At 39.5% G+C, this 18,531-nt stretch overlaps 1 protein-coding gene and 1 long non-coding RNA gene across 5 annotated transcripts in view; one reads left to right on the top strand and one right to left on the bottom strand.

Moving 5' to 3' along the window:
- Positions 1-1,667: 1,667 nt before the first annotated feature.
- LOC114146003 (uncharacterized) overlaps positions 1,668-18,531 on the bottom strand; it is a 28,865-nt gene continuing 12,001 nt past the window's right edge. For 3 of the 4 annotated variants that reach the window (XR_003595817.1, XR_003595818.1, XR_003595816.1), the window contains 4 exons: positions 2,970-3,007; positions 2,790-2,883; positions 2,246-2,285; positions 1,668-2,165 (listed from right to left, as the gene is read on the bottom strand). This is a non-coding gene — a long non-coding RNA (uncharacterized LOC114146003). Of the gene's footprint in view, positions 2,166-2,245; positions 2,286-2,789; positions 2,884-2,969; positions 3,008-6,254; positions 6,393-18,531 lie in introns of those variants that run through there. The other variant, XR_003595819.1, reaches the window with a different exon arrangement.
- The window catches only part of slc2a13a (solute carrier family 2 member 13a), a 64,787-nt gene continuing 52,736 nt past the window's right edge, over positions 6,481-18,531 (top strand). Inside the window, exon 1 of the mRNA XM_028019726.1 lies at positions 6,481-7,103. Within this exon, the coding sequence (XP_027875527.1) occupies positions 6,506-7,103 (598 nt within the window). The 5' untranslated portion in view covers positions 6,481-6,505. The remainder of the gene's footprint in view (positions 7,104-18,531) is intronic.

The raw sequence follows: 18,531 nt of genomic DNA, 5'->3' as shown, positions 1-18,531 counted from the left end.
AGAATGTTCATTATGTTTTCCGGACGATATCATCATGTCTAATTTTGTTCTTTAAGTTATCTTTTTCTGATTTGAAAATTATTTGAAACTTTTGGGTACGTCCAGAAAGCTAAACTTGAAGAAATTTGTAAGTGGCCCAATAGTTTTTCACAGCATGGTATCTACTGCAAACATGAGCCTTTAAATGGTATTTTGGATGTCTTCAAAAGATTGACTTTTATTCAAACTAATCCAAATACATTGAATATGAACAACAAAGGGACTTTTACATAATAAATCTAAATATGTTTAAAATATACAAAAAGAAATACATATGCAATATAAAAAGCTCTCTTTAAAATTTGGCATCTTCTTGTGAAACAGTTTGTCAGATTAAAGCAGATTTGGTTCTTTGACCATTCAGCCTATTATGACTGAATACTAGGCTGAATGAATTCTTTCATGATTTATTTTTCTTCTTCAATGACACCACATCATTTCCTTAAGGATTTAGGACTGGGGATTAGAATGGCCATGTTGTTTTGGATCATTATCATCCCCCAGTTTCAGTGTCGGGTAGAGTCCAGCAGATTTGATTTAAAATGTTGCAGTATGCTCACAAGAATTCATGATGGCTTGCAACCTGAAAACATTTCCAAGGTCCTTGGGAGACAAACTTCCGTCGCCATCATTATCCTAACTTCCCCGTAGGGTTGCTGTTTTCCCTGCGATGCATTCTGCAACTCACCGACAGAAATGTCCTTCTGCACTCCTACCAGAGTCGCTATGTTTCTGAACTCATGCTATTTGGAAGTTGTGTAACATATTACACAAGACAATAACGTGCCAGTGTGCTAGAAGTACATTCTGTGTACACAGCTTAATTAACTGCCCTAAACACACAATGATCATTACTCATAATTATGTTTTATGGCTAAGAGATAAAGCATATTAATGTTGCCACTCGAGAGGCAGTACAAATGACTCATTTTAGCTAAAGGGAACTAATGTTGCAGCTGCAGCATGGGGTTCGCTCTACTGCCTGGCAGCGTCCTCCACACTTGCTGTTTTTCTTTTTCAACTTTATTAAAGTGTCTTGGAATTTGTACAAATAAATAAATAATATTAATTAATAATTAATAATGAGGTTTAAATAAGACATGACATAGGTAGAAGCCATTTTTTTTCTAGCCATTTTTCCAAAAATGGGGTAGGCAAGGAAACATCTAAACAAGGAAAATGTGAACTGATTGTCAGACTCCAAGACATTACAACAAAATTATGGCTACTCATAAATGTGCTCATAACTGAAGTCAGAGCAATGGCTGAAAAGGTAAAACTACTGAAAATGTGACGAACGAAGTCGTCACATTTCCCCTTCCCCTACTAGAGTTAGAGTTTGGCATTCTTTTGCTGAAATAAGACTTTTCGTCACAGCCACTAGAGGGTGCCATCTCGCTCTTAAATTATGTTTTATGTGGCCCCACCTCTTCCTTGACTCAAACAGATCGACTTATCAAGCACTTTTTTTAAATCCAAATATTTCACGTCACTTGTTTAAGATGAATACAAACAATAAGTTGTGTTCACTTGAAATCTTTTATTAAACAGAGCGCTTTGCTTTACAGTGCAGGCAGACATGCTAAATAAATCGCACACGCTTTAATGATTAATAGATTTTTTTTTTAAAATTGATGGTAAATACATTAATTTCAGTAAACACGTCATAAAATCCTCCGTTAAATTCGAGCACAAGAGAATCATATTAGAAATGTGTGACGACGTGGATTGGCGTCGCTCTTCAGTGGGAACCACAAGCTTTGCACGCGCAGCCGGTCACGTGCTTGTAGTTATATTTTCTGCTAGTGAGGTCCGAGCATCTCACATCCAGAACTCGGAGGTCTGAACTCTCCTCCCGGCAGCACCGGAAGTCCTGTTTGACCTGCAGGTACGCGTCTGCCGACACCCTGTTGGAGAGGGAAGAAAATGGAGGGAAATGTTGGCGCGCCGGATGTTTTCGAGCAGTCCAAAGTTTGGTTTCTCCTCAACCAGGGTTCCGACAGACATCGGCCCTCACACACGGGTAATTCGATGACGGCGGAGCAGTCATCAATGGTGACGTTCATTTTGGACAGTTTGGGCTCGCAGGTCTGGTTGCCTTAGAAAAGATTTTTTAAAAGTTTAAGCTTTAAAGTGGTAACAAGAGGAATCTTTATCTAATGGGTCAGTTTTAGATTTTTTTTCTTGTTCATTTTACTTGACCCACAGGTGGAGCAGCAGTCTTGGTCGTCCCAAGTCGTGTTACCCTGGCAACCAAATCACAACAATTTATCATTAGGTTTTCAAATTCCTTTAAGCAAAAAGGTGTGTTTTTATTTACAAAGTGGTTTAAAAAGTGTTCTTTTTCTTCTTTTTTTTTACTTTTCCACTCTAAGGTTGACAGCTCGTGCATCATCAGTGCATAATTTGAGTTTTAGGATGAGTGTTCATCTGGGAATCAGTGGCAAAACTTGAGAGAGCTTAAGCGATCCTGTACAGATGAAGCCATTTCTGTCTCTAGATGGGAAAAACATACTAAAAAAAATGACAAAGTGTTGACTCGGGAGGCCAGAATATAAATGCCTCCCACATTCCTCCAACTGCTGTGCGTCCTTTACAATAACCTCACATCATACGCTATTTGTGTCGGTTAATCACAAAAAAAAAAATTCAAACAAAATACACTGAACCTTTGAGACAAAATGTTTTTTCCCCATGAAATAATTACAGTAAATTAAGAATTTGAATTGTACAGAGGCAACGTTAAATACCTCAGGACAAATATCTGAAGGACAGACTCTTGGTTCACTCTGATGCAGATGAAGGACATGCAGCGGTCATCCGGGTCACCCATGTCTCTCCCACCTACAGACACAAAAACATATGTGCAAATGACAATCTAGACAATACAGGAACCAATGTTGATGATTAAACTAGATAAAACATTATACTTTGTATGTGGTCCCATTGTGGATGCAGGTTTTCTCAACTGTAAAAAAAAAAAAAAAGCAACAGAGGCATCAAAAAAGATGTGGAAGAAACACCTTGGAAGATTTTGATGCCACTGTAGTAAAGTTTTACACAACGTATATTAAAGCTTATGATATTGGTCAGTGTATATTGTCATAGCATTCCGTCCACAGCCAGTTGTTTCTCCCTGCAGTTTTAGGGTTTCTGTCAAAGCAAACACTTGTGCATGTGAAGTAGGAGGCCGCCAGGGCTGCAGCACCTTCTTGTGGTGGCTCAGTAATATAAAAACTTAAAATCAACAAATTTGTGCAAACAGCAGGATTACTATTAGCTGTAATATTGATAGGTGCATTAAAAAAATACATAATTTCTTAATGTCAATGGCTACGCACGAACTAGCAGTAGCACTGCTTGCCTCTACAAGAACTTAGAAAAGTAGATGCTTAGAGGTTCAATGAGTAATGTTCTCAAAAAGTCAGGCAGTTTAACTCTTCATCTTAATTCCTGTCTTGTGACAAAACAATTTTGCCAAGATTCTGCAAGGAATTCTTGCAACCCAGCAAAAAAAAAAACTTTGAAACTTTCTTCTTCATTTTTTCTGTGAAAATATGAACTTAGATCAATTGCCTACATTATACAAGATCATTTTATCTGTTATTGTGAGAATACTGATGGAGGGCGACCTTCAGAGAAATTCCCAACCTCTTCTACGCTAGGTGACGTATTGAGTCTTGTATCATGAAGGAAAAATTATCCTAACTTTTGGCAAACACCGGCCCGCCACGCAACACCCTGCAGGTTACCAAAAAGACAAACACAAAAGACAAAAGGGGATACGATGGGGCTTGTCTGTGGCGCATGAACCAAGACGGAGTTAACTATTTTTCAGTGGCAGTGGGCTGTGAAAGCAAAACGTTGTGAAAAGGCATATCAAGGTTATCATAAAGCCTGTGAAGAGTTCATGGTGACTAAAAACCAACATGTGGAAAAACAAATAAGTAGGTGTGCAACATAAATTTTTAAAAAAAAAATCTGATATTTAATGCTTTTGATTTGGTTAAATACTGTTGGTTCAGCTATATCTTAATATTATACGCAGAAAGAAGGTTTGACAGGTGCATGGATGCACAAGCCCATGCAAAGGTCTTCACAGCCTATTGAATTTTTTTCACATTTCTTTACATCAAAACCTCAAACTACAATAAATTTCATTGAAAACCGATGTGCTAGACCAGGGGTGGGCAACTCCAGGCCTCGAGGGCCGGTCTCCTGCAACTTTTAGATGTATCTCTTCTTCATCACACCTGAGTCAAATAATGAGGTCTCTGAGGTATCTGAATCACTTAGGAGGTGATTCAGCTGTTGGATTCAAGTGTGTTGGACCAGGGAGACATCTAAGGTAAGGACACCGGCCCTCGAGGACCAGGATTGCCCCTCCCCCTTGTGATAGACCAACATAAAGTTGAGTAAAATTGTGAAGTGGAAGGAAAAATGATTGACGTTTTTCAAAGTTCCTCAAGGATAAAAATCTGAAACATCTTAGCCTCCCAGAGACAAGACTTTGCTTAGAACCGTTCTTCACTGCAGTTACAGCTGCAAGTGTTTCGGAGTCTATCTCTGCCAGCCCGGCATGTATACATACTTCCTTGCGTTTGTCATGATTTCCAATTTTTCTTTGTAAAATAACTCCGTGAACATTTAACTTTTTAGTCTTTCTACCAGTCAAATCCAGGTCTCGTACCATTCTAACACATTGACGCCATTCCATTGTAACTCTGGCTGCATGTTTGGGGTTGTTGTTGTCCTGCCAAAAGGTGAATGTCCACCTCAGCTGCAAGTCTTTTGTCCTAACAAATTGTGTGTCCCTTTGTCTTCTTGGTGCTCAGTTTGTGAATTTTCCATACAGTTGAGTGTTTTTTCATGTGGGAGTAATTGTTTGTTTTTGTTTGTTTGCTTTTTTTTATTGATCTGTATAGCACTTTGAGCTGCTTCTAGCACGAAGGGTAGCTTTATAAATAAAATTGATTGATTCATATGCCAAAAGGACAGACGTGAGGACAGATTGGAAACATAAAACAAATACAAACTATCATCAAACAAGGATTAAAGAAATTCAGGTGTAAAGATTAGTGAGAAAACACTGGAAGTACAAAAAAATTTAAAAAATCAAACGTGTATGCTTAAAAATCTAAGATATTAGTGTTAAAAAATGCAAAAAAAGGTTTATATTTTAAATAAGTTTATTATTACTGTATTTGTTAATGTCTCTCTTTCAGCAATGTGACCTTTGTCCATGTTATTTTACACAAATTAGCTGCGACACAAGCCAAAGATAACCTGAATGAAACCAAATATGTTTTCCAGGTTGGTTGCGTCACAACAGGAGCCAACAACTGCCATCAAACGTCTGAAATTTAAATTTGTCTTCAGCATATCTTTGCAGAATTGTATTGATTTACATTTTCATGTGTGAATAGCCACTTTAAGGTTGTGACACAGAATTTTAGTAACATACATGTCAAGCATGTCCATTTTTTTTCTCATGTTAAATTCTTTGATTATCTGAGCAAAATTATTGAGACGAAAATAGAAGAAATCTGTTTTAACCCACAACGAATATTCGCATAATTGAACATTTAATGGTGTCCTGAATTGCTAACGCATTCAGAAAACAATCAAAGCATTGTTTATTCATTTAAAGTATTTATTCCATTTTAAATTAATAGTATTACATCATGGAACTGTGTTTGATTATCGCTTAATTATTTGTCTTGTTCTCTTCTGAAAGTTTCAGCTTTTCCCGAAACTTTGATGTGTGATACATATGTAGTCCGGTAGAGGGCAGCAGTTTCCTGAATTGTACCAAGAAAGCGGAATGAAACCTGTTTGCCTCGAGTCGCAGCAGCTTCGCTTGTTGTCCTCATAATGAATTAAAGCCATTACTGTCGAAGGGAAATGGGGTAAAAAAAAGAAATAAATAAATGAAATAATAATAATTTTTAAAAAAACAGCAGAAAGGTTCAATATAATTACTTCACGTGCTTTTCTTAATCTATATCTATATCTAATCTATATCTTTAATATCGCTTGTAACTCAGCGGCTATTTTCAGCATGCCATATTATTGATCGAGCTGGAAAGCGTGAGTCTTCATCGTGACCCCTCCGTCTCCACGCCACGTTTCCAAAACAATACTTCCTTACGTCATGCCTACGCCGCTGGTGACGAACTAGTCCACTACCCTCCTCCTCTCCTCTCCTACCTCACCTTTCCTCACCACTCCGCCCCAACTCTCCCATCAGGACCAGGAGATGTTCCGCGGTGTCGAAAACAACACAAAGGACGAACTTTGCTCGTTTCGCACTTTCGAGTGCTTTTAAATATCCACTTTGGTTGAACTCTAGGGAGAAGGGAGGCGGGAGTTTTTGTCGGTTGAGTGTGTTTTTCTTTGCGTGTGTGTGGAAAAAACATCACAGATATAAGTCAGCTCTACCCCCCGCTGCGTGTTGCGCTTCCATATGTCGCGAAAGCAGGTGGACCATGACTACACCCTGCGGAGCATGAGCAACCTGATGGGCGAGCGCTGGAAGAAAGTCAGCGACGGAGGCGAGCGCAGCCTCATCAAAGCTCCGTCCAGCGGCAGCATCAGCAGCCAGGGCGCCGCCGCCGCATCCTCCTCCTCCACCGCGGGCGCATCAGCCCCTTCCACAGCCGCCGCCGCCTCTTCCTCCACCACCAACACCGGGGACTTGGAGCGGGCTGCCCGCAAGCAGTTCCAGCAGGATGTCACTCCAGCCTTCGTCTACGTCCTGGCCGCGTTCTCCGCTCTGGGGGGGTTTCTGTTCGGATACGACACCGGGGTGATCTCCGGCGCGATGCTGCTGCTCAAGAGGGAGCTGGACCTGAGCGCCATGTGGCAGGAGCTGCTCATCTCGAGCACCGTGGCCGCGGCAGCCCTGTCCGCCCTGCTGGGGGGCTTCCTGAACGGGCTCTTCGGTCGCAGGGTGTGCATCCTGCTGGCCAGCTTCTTCTTCACAGTGGGGGGGATCGTGCTGAGCGCCGCTCCCGGGAAAGAGGCGCTCCTGGCGGGGAGGCTGATCGTCGGAGTGGGCTTAGGTAAGATGCGAGAAACATGGAGAGTTTAGATGGAAATTACCAGAAGTAGTGTAACTTTAAAGACTCCTGAAGCTGTTACACTTGAATGTTTTTTTTTACTCCTCACATGTCTTAATATAGCTACTGATTATTAGTCTACAATAACTTGCAAAATTAGGCGTATTGGTGCTTCCCCCCCCCCCCCCCCCCCCCACAACATCCTCAATAAAACCACAAACTTCACTATTCTATTGGAACTTCATCTTAAAACATGGCAGAGTTGAATCAAGACTGTGTCAAATCTGTTTCGTCCTTTTCAGAGTTAGTATTAATGTAACTCAGAGTTATTTCAACAACAAAAAATGAGTAGTTTAATCTAGTTCAAGTGTTAAAATGACTCAATCGCTTGTTGAAATAACTGACAGAGTTAAATTAACACCAGTTCTGATGACGACCAAATAGACTTTGGGACAGTGTTGCTTTAAGTCTGGCAAATTATGAAATAGAAGGAAGCAACATGCAAGTTTACAAATGTCGGATATTTAACTATTTGAAAAGTGACACATGCATCTGCGTTTTACCCTCTTTGCTGCGATGACCACAATTAAATCCACCTCAGCCAGTTCCTTTCAGAATTCACCTGTCATTGAATCCAGCTGAAGGCCTCAGAGGTTTGCTTGGAGAACATCAGTGAACAACCAGCATCACGGAGACAGAGAAATCCAGCAGAAAGGTTATAGGGACGAAGTTAAAGCAGGTTGGCACATTTTGTTGATGTCTGTGGCCAAACTCTTTTCCCGTCAGTTGAAATCCAAACATAATTATTTGCTATGGTGGTGGCAGCGTCATGCTGCGGGGATGGTTTACCTTGAGCAGGTATCAGCAAAGCTTGTTAGAGTTGTTGGGAAGATGGATGGGACAGGACAATGTGAGATCTGTACTACCTTAATTAGATAGTAGATGCATTTTTGGATTGAATTGAAACAAATTGTACCTAAATAGAGCTGTTCACTTTTTGTTTAAAACAACAACAAACAAAAAAACACATCAGGTTCCCGCATCAACTTTCAGGTTTAAACTGCACATTTGCGTTTTTTGCATATACGCAAAAAACGCAGGCTTGTGTATCAACTTAAAGGTGCAATAAGATCGATTTAGTGACATCTAGTGGTAAGAATTGCACATCGCACATAAGCGAAAATTCCCCACTATGATGCGTTTTTCCAGATGTGAAGGAAAGCAGTTCCAGATTTTTATTGCGACCCTATTGTTCAGTTATTATTAACTCGTCTACGTGTTTTGTAAAACATCAGGCTTTCAAATCAACGTAGAGGCTCAGAGTTTTGAGTTTAGGTTTATCTTGTTAGTTGCACATGAGCTCAACTTGCACACTTTTGCCTTACTCTTCCAGAACTAACGGAGACTGATATGATCCGAAATTGCATCATTAGATATGTTAGTTGAAGTTCCAGGTTTTAGTTTGAACATTTACATACTGTAGTAACAGTTTTGCAATATGGCTGGTGGGACAGGCGATTAGTTGGATGCCTCCAGTTCATGTAAGGAAATTAAATACCTTTTTGTGTGTAATTGCATACTAATGGAAATCTGTACTTGGTTCATGCCAAAAAAGAATGCCTCAAATGTTACACAACAGAACATTTACAGCCCCTCTGTTTAATTTTTCTCTTTAGTACCATCACCGTTATGATAATTATTCCTACAGTAACACTAAACTATATTTGGTGGCATAACGTCATTGATTTCTATCTTTGTCATTAAAATCCTGATTCTGGGCAGGAAAAAGGTCCAGTTAATGGCGGGAAACAGCCGCCACTTTGTCACACCAAAACAAATGGATTGTGCAAGCGTCAAATTAGAAAGACTGCCCTTATGAAGTAATTATTTGACATTTTCAAAATTGATTCTCTCTTCTTCACCCATAACTCCCTGCATACTAAGATCAGGGCAATTTACACCGCAGCTAATTAAGAGACTCCATTAAGAGTCCTCTCCAAACTTTCCTTCATTTACAACTCTTAAATGAATTAGTTGAGCCTGGCAGGCGGCAGTCAGTTCTGGCTGACCCGGCCAGGTTGGCGTCGTAACGAACGCGTTTTTGTGAGTGGACTGTCATGAGCTCAGCTGTATCAGAGCTACAGCTTTGTTCTGGTGGTGTTCAGTCAGCCGTAGCATTAGGCACAAATTAGAGGCTCTTTTTTCTCCCTGGACTATGCAGCTGTTATGCTTCATTGAAGGTTTGTGAAAACGTCTGCTTCCATATTAGTTTTTACACTTACCGGTGATCAGTTAATCTAGTTTATTTGATTAGTATTTGATTAGTGGTTGTTTCCCAAACAAACACCAACAGTTATAGCAAGCGTAACTTTTACACGCTTTATTGACGTCTATGCCTTGACAAATAGTCGTAATTCAACTAAAAAAAAAACAGATTTGAAGTCAGTCTACACATTAATATCTCAACAAGCAGTAACTCAATGATAATTGATAAATAAAAATGAGCTAGATAATTTACATTTGGATAATTGTTTGTTTTTCTTGTGTCTGTTTCTACCAAAGATGATAAAAAAAATCTTCAGTCTGATACATTGGCCTCAGCTAGCCCCTAGACATTTTTTTTTATAGAAACCTTTTACATTTTATTTTTTGTTCAAGTTGTTTTGCTTTCATATTTTGGATATTTAAAATGTCTTCCAATTTCAATGTCAAATATTTATTAGAAATGAAAGCGTATTGATCTTTTGAGACACTTTCCAATACTGAACAGGTGTGTGGTCTCAGCATAAGCTCACAATAAATCAAACTTTTACTCACTTAACAGAGCTACATCACAAGTATAACAAGACACTAAATTCACTAATAATATTTACGTGTTATCTAAAAAATATATATATATATATTAATAATAAAAATTTTACTCTTCATCCTCATAAAATGGACTCCTCCGGAACCTTAAAAAGATGTTCAAGCCACCGGGGAATCTTTTTGACCCACACTCCTCACCAGTTGGTGGCGGTAATGCGCACCGGAAAGTTGTTTGCCAACCGCAAGAAGAAGAAAGACGGCAATCATTTTAGGGTTTACTTTGCAAAAAGAAGAGACAAATGTAAGTATTTTGCGCCCCAAATATTACCGCCCACCTAAAATATCAATACACTACACCTAAATGTAAATGTTTATTAGAGCTTGTTAGCTTTACATAATTAGCCACTGAAATAATTGTTTTGTTTACATGACAAGAACAGGTGGGAGGAAGCCGCCATAGCTCAACTACAAACAGTGACGTACAAAATCCTCCAACCTGATTCCTAGAGCAGCTATTTAACTAACGCAGTGAAATAATCAAATACTTAATGTTAAAGACAAGAAATGAAAACCTTCGTTAACAGAAACATGGTTTTATTAAGACCATGTCTGTATTACTACTATTATTATCTTTTTTTTTTAAACCTTAAGCTATATGCTGTTCTACTTTTCAGAAAAAGCGATTTTCGATTTTCTTTTTAATATAACCTATATGTCATGAACATGAACGACGACATTCGTATTTATGGAGCCGCACCTTAAAGCATACAGTCAGCTTTATAAACAATGATTTCTGTCTTATCTGCTTTAAACCAGAGTAATTTTTGTCCCATCCAATTATTTATTTCATAGATGCATTCTCTCAATGACTGTTTGTAGTGCTGCATTATCTGATAGAGATGGAACATTTAGATTAGTGAATAAAAGTGGTCCGAGAATGGAGCCTGGAGGAACCCCACTTTTGATCTTTGTCTGGTTGTATAATTACCAAGTGATACAAATAGGTCAATCTGTGAAGTAAGATCTGAACAGCTTTGTGCTCTACCAGACAATCATGCATGCTTTTTTTTTTTTTTTTTTTTTTTTGCAGTCAGTATGTTCTGATCAGCTGTTAAAGCTGCATTTTCAAAGACTTGCGATTCGCAGAGCCGAACTGTTTTGTGTGTTTTTGTTGTCTTGGTAGTCGGTACAGAGAAAAGGGAAGTCAATTCTGCTCCAGTTGTAAAGTAAATGTTGTGGAAATGATGCTAATAGTTCAAAGAATATTTATGACATGAATAGTGCAAATGGAGCAGATACTCTTACACCGGGTCTGATTGCTGATATGTGGAGGGAACCAACCATTACGGTTGTTCCAGCCTTTCAATTGTGAGTGGCTCTGTTACCGTAAGGGCCCCCTCGCCCCCCTCTTTCCAGCGTCATCCAATAGAGTGATCTTCGTTAAGCCGAACATACGTGAGCCGGGCCCTAATAGGTAACGAGATGCATTCTGGCAGCGCAGTTAGCCACCGGAGACACCGATAAGACAAACATTTTCCATTGGCTTCAATTATCCTCAAAACAAGCCTGTCACCTGTAAGGCATCCTCTTAGCATTTTTGAACTGAACTCTGTGAAAAAGGTCAGGGGAGCTGTTTGTCAAGCCAAGAAAGGCCATGCTCTTTAATGCCTCGATTCCTCTTTTTTTTCTTTTCTTTTGTACCGAAGCCTGTGCTACAACTGCTGCTGCCTGGTTATTGTTGCGTTGACCTTTGCCCAAGAACACGGGGGTTGTCTGAATCGGCAGTAGTGAAGCGGACGCTCAGGACGGACCGGGGTTTATTATGTGACTTGTCAGTTTCTATTTAATTAAGTTGCAGGAAGATGTTTCAGGCAGAGCTAAAATAGTATTTCTGTTTAGCTGTAGGAGGGGGTTGGGGGGAAGTGGTTAAATTAACTGCATTTTTAGTCAATATGGGAGTTAATTTAAGGAAATTCTGAAACTTTGTTACAGAAAAAGTAAGGAATTTGAGTTTTGAGGTCCTCGGAGGTATCAAAATAATAATAAAAGAAATAGAATATTGAAAAATATTTCAAACTTATCTTTCACCCCTTCAAACCAAAGATACTTGTATGCTATTAATACATCCTAGAATTGTGACCTAAACAATTTGTAGGAACCCTGTAGAACTGAAGTAAAAAATTGAGTATTTTATGAATAATCTTAATGCCTAAAGGATTGTAAAAACATACAATTTTATTCATTATAGCTGGCATGTTACATTACGTCATATATTTCTTTTTTGTAATAATTCAGAGCCAGCCAGGGTTTGACACACTTGAAAATGCCAAATGATACAGAATATATAATGATGAGGAGAAAAAAAACCCCCAGTGTGAGGCTGATGTAATGGGAGACTCATAGTTTGGCAGCAGACCAGGTTTCTGTGTGTGTTTTTGCAATGTGGTGTGATGCTTCCAGGGGAAAATTGATTTAAGATGTGAGCTGGCTGATTATGAACCAGTGGGTCCAACAGATGCCATGTTGAGTCAGCCCACTCTGACTACTGCCGCTTAAATGCTTTTCACAGCTAAATGCTTATTTTTAATGTCATAAAATGGCTAAAAAAAATACAAAATCGAAATGAAACAGGTGTTAGAAATGAAAATCAGCTCATGTTCAGCGAGACTTAATGTTTACTGGTGAGCAAACATAAGATATCGGCTTCAGGAAATGCGGTTTTTACTACTTGCTGCTTTATAATTCTGTACCAATCATCAAACCTCCTTTTGATGATTAAATTCAAGTTATCAGCTGAATTAAATGCCAACCGAATGAACAGATTCGGACAGAAACAGCTTGAGCTTGTCGAGTGTTTATTCCTAAACAGAACTGCATAAAGAGCGTTTTGCTACCGACACCGAACTATGAGTTTTATTCAGTTGCTTAGAGCATAAAATAGCATAAAGTGACCCCTGTCTTCACGCTGTTGCTGCCCAAAAGAAGGCTACTACATTTGCACTTATGCTTTCAAATAAGGCAAATTGACCTGTTGAGGATAGTCTAGTGAAGACCGTACGCTTTTTCTTTTGTTGTTTTAAATAGAAGCAGTTATTTTATGTTATTCTTCACTTTTCTTTCTCAATTGAAAGTATTCCAGTAGAAACTCCCTGTCGCCTCAGTTACCGGTTGTCATTCCAGCCACAGACAGAAAGCACACAGAACCTAAAAAAAGAGGGGCTGTTTGACTGTATAATAATGCTGTCTGGCTAAATTATTATGCAGCACTTTGCACATGCTGATGTGTTTTGTCCCCGCAAACAGTTGATTGGTGTGAATAAAAGCAGCCACGTTAATTACACTACCATAACGTTTCATTACCAGGCAGGCTTTCTAATTAGTTGGTTTGGTTTATGGAACGAAGTTTGAAGTGTCGCCTTAACCGGGCGAAAGCTGCAGCGGACGCTTAATGAGGACTTTGTTTATCTGCGAGTTAAACCGGAACGGTTACCATTTAAAAACAAAAAACAGAGTCAAGTCGTCGGAACAAATATTTTTGTCCTTCCGTTGCGTTTTTATCCAAACATCCTTGTTTCTCACTTGAGATCAGAGCGATGGAGGGCCTTGTGAAATATCTCCTTCACTCGGGTCGAGTGAGTCAGCGCTGAGCTCTGCGTTTCATGCCTAGAGGCTGCCTGCAGAAGGCCGAGACAGATACTTTGGTTTAAGTGTGCCGTGGAGCTTTGAGGCTCAGCCTGACCAGGCGGTGGCTTTAAACTGTGTGTGTGTGTGTGTAACTGCCTTGAGCTGTCCGTGGTGCTGAATAGAGAACTCATTAAAAACAAACCGAAAGCAGCAAGTTTATTTTGTTTTTTGTTTTTTTTCTGAGGAATTTATATTCAAGCGAGTGCTGCTGAGCCCCTTTTTGTAATTCTTCAGTCCTTCCAGTCAGCCGCAGTGCCGGTCAGCCGCAGTGCGCCGATGGATGACAGCGCTCCACGTTTTTTACTTTTAATGCGATTTGAATCGTAAACGTGAGCAGATGTGTGCAGCGTGCAATACGTCCTTCTCGTTAAAAAGCTAATTTAGTTGAACTTTTTAGTGTTTCTTCATTGTAAACAGACAAAATAGCAAGAGGAGGGAAAAAAAGTAGAAAAGCTCACAAATACAAAGGTTAGGCTTGAATCAAATCTTTGTCCTGTTTCAATCCCGTTGATTAATAAATACAACAGAGTAAATCTCACAGCTTGTAGAACAGCTTTGCAAGCCTTGCACATTATAATCGGCCATTGGAGTGGAGTTTCATCTTTGACTCTGACGTTGAAATTAACAACCTAGAAGTAGGTACTAAACATGTCATTAATTCTGTATTTCTGTATTAAAAACTTAAACAAAAATTGGTCTGATGTAATATTTAACTCCTAAATGTCAATCTGCATTATTTTTCACTTCTTGAACAGTTATTGCAACGAATAAACTTTCCGGTAGTATTTTTATTTGTTGAATATGGCTGTATATCATTAAAGAATGCAACAAACTACTTTCAAAGTGAGTAAATCAGTTTCAGATTCAACTAGAAGTAGTTACAGGTGAAAGCTGCTGTGAGATGTGAAGGAGTCATTCCTAATTAAAATGAATATCTTTGGTATTCGATATATGAATCAATGCTAATCAGTCATTTGACACAATGCTTTGCCTCTTGATCTTTAGCTTTGTGCTGCTTTCATTTCTAACTTTTTTCCCCCCCCAATTAGTGTTTGGAAACTCTTTGCAGAGAAGCAACTTTTTGTTTCTTTTTAAAAGTATTTGTTGGAGCAACTATACACCTTTCCACCAACAGAGCCACATCCTAAATATCAAAGATACAATTCAAACAACAGCATCGGCTTCAGTTACAATATCTGACAGTAAAGCTGGAGCCCTACAGCCTGCAATTCTTGTTTTTTTTTATAGTTGACAACCTGAAGTAAACCTGTACAGGATTTATTCTCTCTTCTGCCAACAAGCATTATCTTTACAGACATATTTTCCCCGCCACCGCCTGTAGCAGGACGTGCCGTTGAGATGATTTATCTCTCACCAAATGTAACAAGATATTATGCTGTTCATGACAGCAGACGAGGCTCTGATGGGAACATGCCGGTGACTCAAAGCTTAAGCAAAGCAGATAAAACAGGAAAACATGAAGACAAGTCAAAATCAGATCACCACTTTTTTCGTTATCTGAATGCGCACACAGAATATCTGTACATGTAAATCTAACAAGACACTATCCGTGTCTGGCATGACCCTAGTCGTCATGTCTAGATGCCTTATTGCCAAAAGTTGCCGTCATTTGTTGGAAGAAGTTTACCTACTATAAGGAGGTGACAGGTGTGTGTAAAAGTGCCAGAGCTTACACTTAATAACCATTTCTTACTGTCAAAGCGAGCATTGTTACTGCAGCACAGCTACCTGTTACATAAAGCTAGAAAAGTAGAACCTTCAAACCACTGGGAGCCCATAATTTTACCCTTCTAGGCCGAACGTGCCGGCGACGACTCAGCCAAATTTGCTGTACCGCAATTCCGCGACACTTTGCGCCATCTGAAAAATGCCAATGGTTTCTGACAGGGGAGACGTTGCGCTTTCCAGCCAATATCAGGTTATTATGGTAATTTCACTCCCGCCGTAGCAGGGAGCATGTTTTTCTTCGGTTTAATCTGATGAGACGCTCTTTTACTAGACGTTTAATATTGAACGTTCCAGTTGTTATGGATAAATGGGCAAATATATTTACTCACAGGACATTTAAAGAACTTCGCACAACTAAAATAATCTCCGCCTGGATATTTGGAGCTTAGGACTCAGAGGGTTAAAAGTCAAGGGATGTTTTATTTGGGATTTTATGTTGCTTGCAGCTTTGATGTCAGATGGTTTCCACACTGGAGCTTTGAAACAAACAAATGTTTGATACTTGTTGTGCCATTATTTATTGGAATGAGTTCATTTGGCAATGAAATAATGATGAAATCATGTATGGTATATCTTCCCAATCAAGCCAACCAACATGACCAATGGATTTGACTTGAAGAGTTCGTCCATATTTAAGATGTGTTCTCCCACTGGCCAAATCATCAGAACAATCATCAGAGACTCAGATCCGGGTAAATGTCAAGAGTGATTGGCTGCCGACGAAAGAACTTATTCAAATAGTCTTCTTCCAGTTTATAGGGTGAAAGTTTGCCGGCTCTGTTCAGAGCCAATTAAACTAATGCCAGAGAACTCGGGACTAATGCGATGTGTTTATTACCAAAGCAATTCCATCACCACGCCGAGGATAATAAGGAAAAAAACAATATGTGTTCGCAGTTGTGTGTGTCTTAAAAGCTAAATGAAGGTCAGAAACTCTCATTATATCGAGGTTTGCCATCAACAGAAGCTATCAAGCTGTTTGGTCGATGGGCATCTTCTCGTTGCTAATATCCAAGGTACCCGAGGGAAACAAAGTAAGGAATGAGAGAAAAACTATTATAGCTGGAAGTAATACTAATATTTTTATAGGTTTAAAATTGTGTCCTTTAATACAAGATTGTGTACTGATCTGCTTGAGATCTTTTACAAAGCTTGTCCAAGACTAAAATTTAATAAAGGAAAGACGAATGAAAAAAGTATTTTCCTTTTCACAGCACTAAGCCTCTTTTTCAGACTAACTGTCAACTGTAGACAAGAGGTCAAAAGGTGTAAGGAAAACATTTGGTTGTATTTGAAAAGAAAAGAAAATCTACTTTCTATGTTGTGTAACCCAGAAGAAAATACAGGCTTAGGCATTTCCTAAAACCTTATGTAGGCCTATGGTTTCAAATTTAGCGACACATGAATGCATCTGCATGTATGTGTGAACAGAAGATGTTGGGTTTTATAGGGCGCATTCACACTAGCCTTGTTTAGTCCACTTTAATCGAGCTCTACTTTGCCTAGAAAGCCTGGTTCATTTGGGGAGCCGCAAATGTGCAATCGAACTCTGACAAAAGTGAACTCCGGTCTGCCTAAAGATCTAGTGAACTCTGTTCACTAGATCCTGATACTGTGAACTCTGCTGTGGTTTGAATGTAGATATAGGTGCCAAGCAGACCGGAGATCGCTCCAAAACTAGGAAGTGACTAAAGCCCATGGCTTTCTGGGTAAATGCAACCAAAACAAACCCGCAAGTCCAGCACTAGTGAGAGAAATGGCTCGTGATCTTTTTGCCAAAGACAAAAGAGAAATCCTACAACTGCTAAAATTTGACACCACTGCGTTTTTGTTAACATTGGAAGAAGGAAGTTGTGCTCAGTGTCTTCTTCGGAAGGATTTTTCAGTGATTCTTGTTGCAGGCGAGGAGTTGAATAGGTTTTCCGAAAGGTTTTGTTTTGTGTGACACAGTGCTGTAGGAAGGCCAATGAAAGCGAACAACAACGTTGCAATTTTGATCAGCAATCTAACCGAGTCTACCGGACGATCAGTTGTGAAAACATTGCACTTCATACACATTTTTCTTCATAAAAAACATAGCTGATTGCTGAGGTACTGCACGGTTTGTGTGTAGCTACAGTATATGTTATCATGCACATGACAGATCAAGATTATTCTCCTAAATTTTAAGCTCTAACTCTTGTTGACTTTAGTCTCTGATCTTCAGCTGTCTTCCTAAACCTTATGAACAGATTTCCACCATGTTGTCCTGAGCAGACAGGCTTTGTGCTAAAGTGTTTAATTACATTCCAATAATGATCTGCAGCTCGGATTTCCGCCATCAGACGGTAACAAAGATTAATGCTGCGCCGCAATTGCTAAAATCATGTTTGTGCGATCAGAGGCTCACTCGGAAACTATCGTTTTTATGTAACCGAACACCATCCTGAAACTTGACCACACGGCATTGGTGTTGGGGATCTTTTCTTTTTGTTTTTGTCTGCTAACTCAATGTTCCTGATGGTCTGTACGTGGAAGTTTGCAATCAGCACTTAACAAAAACCAAAAAAAAATAAAAAATCTCATGCATATAGGCCCTTCTTTTGGTTATTGATTGGCCTTCCTAGAGCTGCCACAGTGCGGTGCAAGCTTGGAGACAGTGTGGCTGGTTCCCCTGCTGGAAGAGGTCTCCATGGCAACGGCTACCCACGTAGTCATGGCGGCAGTTTAGGGCAGGGTGTTGACAGGAGGTAGAAGAGGGGAGGAGACGGAGGGAGGAGGGTGTAGAAAGCTCCAGCTCTCTATTAATAGAGAAGCCTGCTGCAGAGAGCATTAGTCTTACGGACTGTTCAGGGCGTTATGTGACCATAGCGTGTGATTATTTAATTTTATTTTGTTATAGAAATGCTTTGGTTTTCCAAATGTTCTCTATTTAGGATCAGTGTATGAGTCAAGGTTGTGTTAAATAAGCAGGGCTGTGCAGGTTCAAGGCCTATAAAAAAAGAGGTCAGGTAGGTTAAAACTAGCACTGCCAATCGATCAAAAGGCTGTAATCAGATGAATCACACTCTAGCACTGTGATTAATCACTGCGCTTAACTTTGTAAGTTTGAAAAATTCTTTTTATTGTCGCAAACCAAACATGTCGGTTTTTCAGGTCGTCCTTTTCGGGACGGCTTAAAAGAAGCCCTTCTGTTTGAAACGTAACTTTA

The sequence above is a fragment of the Xiphophorus couchianus genome, chromosome 6, assembly GCF_001444195.1.
Source record: "Xiphophorus couchianus chromosome 6, X_couchianus-1.0, whole genome shotgun sequence".
NCBI lineage: Eukaryota > Metazoa > Chordata > Actinopteri > Cyprinodontiformes > Poeciliidae > Xiphophorus > Xiphophorus couchianus.
The sequence above is the reverse complement of the archived record's forward strand: the minus strand, read 5'-3'. Positions and strand labels throughout refer to the sequence as shown.